The 11,194-nt window shown below is 32.9% G+C and overlaps 1 protein-coding gene across 2 annotated transcripts in view; it reads left to right on the forward strand.

Annotated features, from left to right (window-relative positions):
- The first annotated feature begins 2,257 nt into the window (after positions 1 to 2,257).
- LOC137645896 (growth/differentiation factor 8-like) overlaps positions 2,258 to 11,194 on the forward strand; it is an 83,844-nt gene continuing 74,907 nt past the window's right edge. For both annotated transcript variants that reach the window (XM_068378931.1, XM_068378928.1), the window contains exon 1: positions 2,258 to 2,970. In XM_068378931.1, coding sequence (XP_068235032.1) covers positions 2,355 to 2,970 — 616 coding nt within the window. In that variant the 5' untranslated portion in view covers positions 2,258 to 2,354. The remainder of the gene's footprint in view (positions 2,971 to 11,194) is intronic.

Below are 11,194 nucleotides of genomic sequence, written 5' to 3' on the forward strand. Positions count from 1 at the left end.
GGGTGACATTTAATGATTATCATTTTGATAGACGTTTACTTTATATAATATGAAAATTCTCACTCCTTATCGGGATTTTTTTCTTCAGATTACTGATTCTTGCTAATCTTGACCTTTGACTTCATATCCACCTTAATTTTTTACACCCCTGACCTCATATTAACAATATGTCTTTTGACCTCATGATGATCAGGTTTTTTTGCCTTTGAGGTCATGATAAGTTTGACGTTGTTCTCTTCATAATTTTGTTCAATCTCGTGTATAGACCTACAGTTGGACAACGGAATTCCTGGTATACCTCGCTCTAAGGAAATGAACCCTGTCACACTCTTACTGCACGGCGAGTTACCAAACAGATGGTGTAAGTGGAAATGGCAGAAAGGGTGTGACAAGGTGCACTTCCTCAGACCGAGGTATGCCAGGAATTTCTGCGTCCAGCTGTACATACTATTGTAACGTTACCGTCTAAATTGACATTAGCGTAGGAAACGACAAGTCTCTACGAGAGAGAGAGAGAGAGAGAGAGAGAGAGAGAGAGAGAGAGAGAGATTTACGATTAAAGGCCCTTGAACCAAGCGAAGATCACCGCAAAAAAATCTAGCAAGTTATACATTTTAAGTTAATGTTAGTAAACAAACCCTAATTGTTCCTCAACCAGTGTGCGAACTGGTTGTTAGGTGCTAATAGAGAGGCCAGATGAACACAGATACGAGCTTATATACAAACAATTGCGAGCAAGAATGTCACAAAAATTCAAACTAAAACATGCGATGGTAAGCCTAAACAGGTTGTTCTATTACCATTGTGGGAGAGAGTGAGAGATAAAAAAAAAAAAAAAAAAGTCCCTGACTGTTGAACGCCAGACTGGGGTTCGATTCTCGCTCAAACCCGTTAGTTCCTTTGGTCGCTGCAACCTCACCAACCTTATGAGCCAAGTATGGGGGCTTTGGGGGAGCCTATAGGTCTCTCTGTTGAGTCATCAGCAGCCATTGCCTGACCCTCCTTGGTCCTAACTTGGATGGCATGGGGGTTGGACGCTGATCATATGTATATATGGTCAGTCTCGAAGGGATTTTCCTGCTTGATAGGGCAATGTCACTGTCCCTTGCCTCTGCCATTCATGAGTGGCCTTTAAACTTTTAAATAACATTTCATTTTATAAACGTGTATGAAACACGTGCGATACATCAAAAATCAAATAGATTCGTTCATCGTTTAATTTCCAAATAAAAATTGTGGTTTCTGTAAAATTGATGTTATCGCGTGGCTAAGAAATTCCTTGACCGTAATAGGCTGTAGTCATTTCACTCAAGGTGTCCACGAGATCTTCAAAATAATCCAATGGATTTTTTTCTTTCCAAAATTTAAACAAATTTTTCAAATCCTGATTTTTTTTTTTTTGCAGAAAGATTCTCAAGATTGAATGCTATTCTAATCATTCATCAATATATTCTAAAGAACCGTTGGATAGTTTTTTCTTCGTTTCCACGGTTTTCAAAACGGTTCACTATTCTTTTTTTAATTCCCTCAAGATTTCCAAAAAAAGACCGTTGGACCGATTTATTCAAAATTTCTACAAGATATCCAAATTTGCCTTCCTGAATGCGAGTGGGACGTTTTTGTTGTTCTTTGTTAAATAAAAATGGAAGATGACCTCGTCTACATCCAAACACCGATTTAATTCTGTCTCCTTTTGCATAAAAACGTCCACAAATTAAATTAATCGAGTTTCTTCGCAATTTAAATGATATATTGACTTTCTAAAAAGAAATCATCATCCACCTTTTAAAAGATTATTTGAAGGACGAAATCGAAATTGAAATTTGGTTCATTTAATCGCTTATGAAAGCTGACTAAAGTAAATAGCTTCTGCTTATTCCTTATTTATGCCGCAACATTTGCTCCGGTCAGCTGGTATAAAAACTGCCCATTTTTATGAAAACCCATTTTGATTGGTCAGGAAATTTTTCAGACACGTCGCATGAAAATGATAATAAAAGGAAATAAAAGTCTTACTGGGATTTAAAATAGAGAATAAAGTTCAATTTGGTGTTTGTTGCCTGCTTGTATGTGATGCCATTTAAGGCTTCCTTCGACACGCCCCACCGAGATATTTTCATGTGTCCCATAGAAAACGGGGAGTGACAGCTCCATTTTCCCTGACATCTGATTGGCAGGTTGGGTTTGGGCAGCTGACCAATCGGATGCTCTCCCGCTCTCACGATAGCCGAGTAGTTGGCGAGATAAAAGGGTGAGTTAAGAGCGCTACCCAATAGTGGTGGTGTGTCACTAGTGGCAGTTGGACTGCATCTGACTTTCTCTTCGGACTCTGTTGCACGTGGTTACCACACCAAATGGAACGCCTACTTTACCTCACTGCCGGCCTACTCAGTTGCCTGCTGGTTTCTACCGCTCCCTCGACGGCCTTGACGATTCCTTCCCAGATGGCTAATCAAGTAGATGTCAATTTCTATCACAGGACTGAAATGGGCAACGGTTCTGAAGCCTCGTCAGGTGGCAGAGCCCCGCATCCATCTATGAGGCGGGATTTTCATCCAGATGCATCGAAAGATAAGGTATTGATTCCTGAAGGTACGGTCTTACCAAGTCTTACCGAGATGCGATGTCCCAGGTGTGCTGTCGACCAGACGATGACTTACGGTTCTCTGAGTCCATCGTCGGATGGAGCGTCATCGTCCCAGGATCCCTCCTCGAGGTTGAGTCCTTCGTCTCTTCCTATTAAGCACCAGATACTGACGGAGGAGGATATGCAAAACCTAAGGCTGGAGAGATTCAAAGCCCAGATACTGTCTAAAATGTACCTGAAGGAGAGACCGCACGTGACCCTCAGGAGAGAGGACCTCCCGTCAATCATCAGCAACGGCGTCGTGTCCGAAATGATAGCGGGGAGCTCTGGTCCCACGGAGCCCCCTTCGCAGACGCCAAACACGGTCATCCTATCAACTAAAAGTAAGTATTTGACTCTTAAAATGTTTTTTTTTTATTGTTTCTTCTTGATATCCTAATTCTAACCAAGTTCACTTAATTGTTTGACTGCGAATTCTAAGGATGCTTTGAAATCCATGTTGATTAGCTAATCTATCTGGCTGGTAATATCTGCTTTGGTTTTTTTTTTCAGGCTTTATTCAAGTTAATAAATTTTGTTATTAAGATTTTATAATTTTATATATAATTCTAGTATTTTGGGCATCAGTGTTTTTTCTGAAAATATAAAGTGTAATTCAGAAATAGTTTTCTGGTTTGTGTTGAGTCACTTCAATAGTCAGCCTTAAATTCTCAATTAAATTTATATTATAAGATTTAAACTTTATCACCTAATGTAGTTTTCATAGCTGCAATTATATCTAGATTTCCCATATCCTATAATTCCCATTTTTAATAGAGAATTCCCAATGAAAATAAACATATAGTCGGGGATCAACCCCACCCACTTTCATGCCCAGCGAGATGAAATGAAAGCCTTCTGTAAACTTGTCCCAATATCATAGTCGGTATTACATCTGTACTTGTAATGCGCCGTTCTCATTAATGTGAAAGCATGCTGCTAAGTTAACACTTGCTTTTCGTGGACTTTACTCTGTCAGTGAAAGTGGTTCGCATCTGAGAAATGCTTTCGTGTATTTTTAAATTTAACTTATGGTTAAATTTATCCTATTATTATTATTATTATTATTATTATTATTATTATTATTGTTGTTGTTGTTGTTGTTGTTGTTGTTGTTGTTGTTGTTGTTATTATTATTATTATTACTATTATTATTATTATTATTATTATTAGCTTAGCTACAACCCTAGTTGGAAAAGCAGAATGCTGTAAGCCCAAGGGCTCCATTAGGGAAAAATAGCCCTGTGAGGAAATGAATAAACTTCAAGAGAAGTAATGAACAGATAAAATAACATATTTTGAAAACAGTAATGGCATTAAAATAGATCTTTCATTTATAAACTATGAAAAGAGAGTTATGGGACTTACTGTAAATGGAAAAGGTATATATAGTAGATAGATTGTCACTGCATTGTAAATATCAAGGTCAGGTGAGAATAAATCGCCTATAAGTAGGAATAGATTAAAACCATCAGGAAACACAAAGGAAGGGAGTTCCGTATTATGATGTAAATAGTATGGAATGGGATTAAAGTAGATAAATCTAGTGATTTTGGTAACATCATTTCAATTAGGGTTTTATAGTGATTTATATTAAACTTACAGAAACTCCAATATTGATAAGAGAAGGTTTATAATTACCAGTTTTATTTCTTGTATTCTTTTTTATCATTCATGATTTAGATAACACGACTAATAAGATTCGTGAGAAATTATTTTATTGATATTTACTATAAGAGTATGCATGTTAGGTAAACATCATATTAAAGAATTCTTTATTAATGAAGTCTCGGTATGTGTATAGAAAACCGATGATATTTTGGCTTAGAAATCATATGCCACTTTGCCACACGGATTCACAGAAATAGAAAATTCCCTTATTAGGATAACTTAACTTTTAACCAAGTATGAAATTTGCATTTTTTTGTAGGTTGCCACCTCCACTAAAGCCAAATATAAAATTCTTTATGAAGTACTATCTTTTTTAAATTAGATTTTACTTTGAAAACGTAAGAGTTCTTTGTGAAAATAAGTTATACGAAATTTGCTATATTTGTTTTTTATACACATGTTTTTCCTTGCCTTACTATCTCCACGAGTTCTTTGAAACCTAAAATGGATTACATTTAAATTCTATGAAGGCTTTGCTTATAGGGCTTCGTGTAAACAGAAACTATAGTCAATTATTTTTAGTGAGGCAGATTTGCACCGACTCGCAGGGGTGCCCTTTTAACTCGGAAAAGTTTCCTGATCGCCGATTGGTTAGAATTATCTTGTCCAACCAATCAGCGAGCTTGAAACTTTCCCGAGCTAAAAGGGCACCCCGACGACTCGGTGCAAATCTGCCTCACTAAAAAGAATTGACTATAGATATTTTTATTTTATTTCACTATCGATTCAGATACTCGGATACTCGACTTCTTGGCGCTTTCTAATTTTCGAGTTGGAATGAGATAAATCTTTTAAATGCCAGTCATTGGTTCCTAGTGAGAGGTAAAGTGCCGAAGTCATCTTCGAGTTGAGTAAGAGTGATTGAGATCTCTGAATGGTAGGATAAGAAGAGTGCAGACAGTTAGGGAAGTTATTCAGAATTTTAGGTAGGCTTTGGTGTGCGGTAGGGATAGTATTGGTGTTTTTTTTTTTTTGTCTTTTTTTTTTTAACGAAAGGCTTAGTGTATCTTTTCCTATCATTTTATATATATATATATTATATATATATATATATATATATATATATATATATATATATATATATATATATATATGCGTAAAAATCACAGGAAAACGTGATGCTCAGATGCAGAAGAACCACAGGGAAAATGAAAATACAGAATATACACATGAGTCCTGACTAGTTTCGTGATACTTCCTCAGTCCTCTGAGGAAGTATCACGAAACTAGTCAGGACTCAAGTGTATATTCTGTATTTTCATTTTCCCTGTGGTTCTTCTGCATATATATATATATATATATATATATATATATATATATATATATATATATATATATATATATATATATTTATATACATATACTTTATATATTTATATATATATATATATATATATATATATTATATATATATACAGTATATATATATATATATATATATATATATATATATATATATATATATATATATATATATAATGAATAGACAATGTCGTGATGGCGTTCAAAATTCGAAGCGGTTTCAGAATAATAGGAAAATGTATATATATAGATAGATAGATAGATATGTATGTGTTTGTGTGTGTATGTATGTATTATGTGTGAAGGTAGGTTACTCTCAGAAATTTCTAGAAATAAAATCATAAAATAATAGTCCTTGGCGTTTTTAACTTTCCCATTTCACAACTTTTCGTAGAAGGTCTTTACCTGCGATCTTAATATTCCAGTAAAGAATATTATTTTGATCATCTGCTTGGCTGTCAGTTTACAGTATTGTCTTTTATTTATTGATATTGATGATAAAATAATGGCACCCGCTGATATTTTATCTGAATAAAAGTAGCCTTTTAATTTCATTAAATTTATATGCAAAATATGTAGTACGACTACAGGGTACATAGTTCAGTTACAGAGTATGCTCTTTGTCTAAATATGTTTGTGAATAATTTAGCAGACCGACTTATTACCGCTAAAGCTTTCCTTCCATTTACTACCTTCGGTCAGACTCTGGGATCTCGTGACGTCACCATCACGCCATCTGATCAGCCAACCAGCTCGTTTCGATGGTTTCTGGGATGTTTCCCTTTTCCCTTTTTCCCTTCATTTAGGCAACTATTCGAATGTCCGGTGTTTATTGTTTTTCTTTGAGTGCGCCTCCTTCTTGCGTTCGGAAAGTGGTCAATGCTTGACTGAGAATTGTGAGAGCAGATTCTATTGTGTAATAAAAGCTTAAACTTTATTTAGTTTCCTAAGCTGATTTTATTTTGTGCATACCTACATGTATATATATATACCTACATACATACATACATACATACATGCGTCCATGTATTGTATGTGTATGTATTTGTATAAATTCATGTATACATAGATATTTAAAATGACTTAAATAGAAATATTACCTGATAGAATTTAGGGAAAATAATTATAATTTCATATATATATGTAATTTATATATATGTGTATATATATATATATATATATATATATATATATATATATATATATATATATATATATATATTATATATATATATATATATATATATGTATGTATATATATATGTGTGTGTGTGTGTGTGTAATTTATACATATATATATGTGTGTATGTGTGTATGTATATATATGTATGTGTATATATATATATATATATATATATATATATATATATATATATATATATATATATATATATATATATATATATAATGAATCGGAGATAGAATTTTTACTACAACTTCGAGAAATGAGTAATACTTACCTCTTAAGTCCTAAAGTTCAAGTTCAGATTAAGAATTTAATTTAATGGAGACTTGCTGCTTAATTACATCATCTTAATTCTCGGGAGAACAGCAGTTAGCATAAATATATAGTAAATAAACTGTTGAGCGAGTGGATGAAATAACTGATAGATTTAGTTTTACTTTAATTACACACATTCTTGTATGATTACAGTATTGTTAATGAGACAAATGAATTTCTTTCTTCCTAATGTTAGTATTGTTATTTTTATTATTACTTGCTTAGCTGCAACCCTAGCTGTAAGAGCAGGATGCTATAAGCCCAGCGGTTCCATCATGGAAAAATAGCCAACGAGGAAAGGAAATATACTACATGAGAAGTAATGAACAATTGTTATAAAGTATTTTAAGGATAGTAACAAAATTAAAATAGATTTTCCATAAATAAACTATAAAAGACTTAAAAAAAAAACAAGAAGAGAAGTAAGATAGAATAGTGTGCCTGAGTGTACTCGCAAGCAAAGATGCACTTGAAAAATACTGTTCTCAAAACACACATGTACAAGTTTATCTGTATTCTATATTATGAAATAGAGTAACCGCCTTTAACACAACAAAATTCTTTTTCTGTCTCTTGAAGTCCTACCTTTTATATGATACTAGTATACGCGATCCGTCAAAAATGACGGTTAAACATTTAGATATGCGTATTTTATAGACGTTGGATATGCACAAGGTCTATATTCTATATTTGGATATGCACACGCTAGCATAGAATAACCATAAACAGACGTAAGTGGGAGGACATGTCTGAGGCCTTTTGTTCTGCAGTTGACTAGTAACTGATGATGATGATGATGATTTATGTATGTATATATATATTATATATATATATATATATATTATGTGTGTGTGTGTGTATATGTATATATATATATTATGTATGTATATATATATGTATTATATGTATATATATAGAGAGAGAGAGAGAGAGAGAGAGAAAGAGAGAGGAGAGAGAGAGAGAGAGAGAGAGAGAGAGAGAGAGAGAGAGAGAGAGAGAGAGAAAGCCAGCCATTTGCTCTTTATTATATAGGGGATATTCCCAAGCGCACCTGAATAGAACAGCAATTTTCTTCAATTGATCTTGCCGTATTATTAAAAGACGAGAAGATTCCGTGTAAAAAAAAAATAATAAAAAAAAAACACGTATCCCGTTTCTAGGCTTCATTATCACGTGGTCCAGGGCTGACGGTGCTAACCTGAACCGATGACCTCCCAGGGCATGACAGGGATATGTTAACTGTCAATTCATGTGGTGCTTTTATCCTGCTTTCGTCATGACAGACAAATGATAGGTTGGGTATATCGAAGAAATGCCCATTTTGGTTATTTTTTTCTTTAAATGAATTTTTTTTTATTATTCTATAGTTGTAGCTTCTTCTTCTTCTTCTTCTCGAACAATGTTGTTATTCTATGGTATTGGCCTCTTCTTCATCTTCTTCTTCTTCTTCTTCTAGAACAATGTTCTTATTCTATAGTTTTGGCTTCTTCTTCTTCTTCTACTAGAACAATGTTGTTATTCTATAGTTTTAGCTTCTTTTTCTTCTTCTTCTTCTTCTAGAACAATGTTGTTTGCTATAGTTCTGGCTTCTTTTTCTTCTTTCAGAATAATGTTGTTATTCTATAGTTTTAGCTTCTTCTTCTTCTTCATCTTCTTCTTCTAGAACAATGTTGTTTTTTATAGTTTTGGCTTCTTCTTCTCTTCTTCTTCTTCTTCTTCTTCTTCTTCTAGAACCAATGTTGTTATTCTATATTTTAGCTTCTTCTTCTTCTTCTTCTTCTTCTTCATCTTCTTCTAGAACAATGTTGTTTTTCTATAGTTTTGGCTTCTTCATCTTCTTCTTCTTCTAGAACAATGTTGTTATTCTATAGTTTTGACTTCTTCTTCTTCTTCTTCTTTTTCTTCTTCTTCTTCTTCTTCTTCTTCTTCTTCTTCTTCTTCTTCTTCTTCTTCTACTTCATTTTCTTGGGACCTTTAGAAGTGGGGAAAACTATTTTACATACATATGTGGGGAAAACTATTTTACATACATATGTGGGGAAAACTATTTTACATACATATGTGGGGAAAACTATTTTACATACATATGTGGGGAAAACTATTTTACATACATATGTGGGGAAAACTATTTTACAGGACATATGCGGGGAAAACTATTTTACATACATATGTGGGGAAAACTATTTTACAGACATATGCGGGGAAAACTATTTTACAGACATATGCGGGGGAAAACTATTTTACATACATATGTGGGGAAAACTATTTTACAGACATATGCGGGGGAAAACTATTTTACAGACATATGCGGGGAAAACTATTTTACATACATATGTGGGGAAAACTATTTTACATACATATGTGGGGAAAACTATTTTACATACATATGTGGGGAAAACTATTTTACATACATATGTGGGGAAAACTATTTTACATACATATGTGGGGAAAACTATTTTACAGACATATGCGGGGAAAACTATTTTACATACATATGTGGGGAAAACTATTTTACAGACATATGCGGGGAAAACTATTTTACAGACATATGCGGGGGAAAACTATTTTACATACATATGTGGGGAAAACTATTTTACATACATATGTGGGGGAAAACTATTTTACATACATATGTGGGGAAAACTATTTTACATACATATGTGGGGAAAACTATTTTACAGACATATGCGGGGAAAACTATTTTACATACATATGTGGGGAAAACTATTTTACAGACATATGCGGGGAAAAATACCAACTTGGCGACATAAAAGTCATGGACATGGTCGCCAAAGTATTTTATATATAAAAATAACCATCCCTAATATTGTGTTATCATGCTGTTCATCCTTCATGTTATTCAACCAGAGAAAACAAATATTTTAAACATTTCTCAACTCCTGACTCGATCGGTATACTGCCATTTTCCGAAAGAGTAATATAATATCACTATTTTAGATAATGTGTTTTTTTATAGCTCGCTGTGTTGATATGGCAGGCGAATTGTATCATTGAGTAGATGATCTTTAAAAATTAACCGTGAATTGGAAATCGAATACCAAAAGAACGATCGAAAATCACGAACCAAAGAAAGGAAAAGCTTTTCCAAAACACTTAAGATAATCATCTAAATTTGAAATTGCTTTCAAATTCTCTCCTTAAAACATTATTTTTTTTTTTTTTTTTTTTATGCAGGCTTATAGCTCATGCTCTTTTTATACCATGTAAAATATTGATGTATTTTTCAGTTGTCCTATAATTCTTATGCCTTGAGAATGTTGGATTTTAGCGAACAAAGCTTTGCAATGACAGTTTTGAAGAGAGAGAGAGAGAGAGAGAGAGAGAGAGAGAGAGAGAGAGAGAGAGAGAGGAGAGAGAGAGAGAGAGAGAGAGAGAGAGAGAGAATATATATATATATATATATATATATATATATATATATATATATATATAATATATATATATATATATATATATATATATATATATATATATATAATCTATTTGATTAACCTTGCAAAATTGTTGGTTTTCTATCAATATACGAATGAGCTACAATAGATTATTACCTAAACAAAGAAGAATCATATGATGTTCTTTGGTTATTTGTTGATTGATAACCGAAGAGAACAAATAGGTTTGATACTACTTACCCACACACACACACACACACACACACACACACATATATATATATATATATAATATGTATATATATATGTGTGTGTGTGTTGTGTGTATTTATTTTATTCATTAAATGCTTGCACTTGTTCTGTGTCATCGGATGATCAGAGGACTTACAGTACATGACGCAGAGACGACACTTGACATTTCTTGCAAGTCATCCATCCAATTACTGACCAAACCCAATATGGCTTAACTTAGCTTGCCATATTGCTAATGGTATAGCTAACATGTTATTACCTCTGGCAATATATATCCATGTATATATATATATATATATATATATATATATATATGTATATATATTTATATACTGTATATGTGTATGTATATATATTTATATACTGTATATATATATATATATATATATATATATATATATATATATATATATATATATGTTTATATAC

Source organism: Palaemon carinicauda, chromosome 8 (genome assembly GCF_036898095.1).
Source record: "Palaemon carinicauda isolate YSFRI2023 chromosome 8, ASM3689809v2, whole genome shotgun sequence".
NCBI lineage: Eukaryota > Metazoa > Arthropoda > Malacostraca > Decapoda > Palaemonidae > Palaemon > Palaemon carinicauda.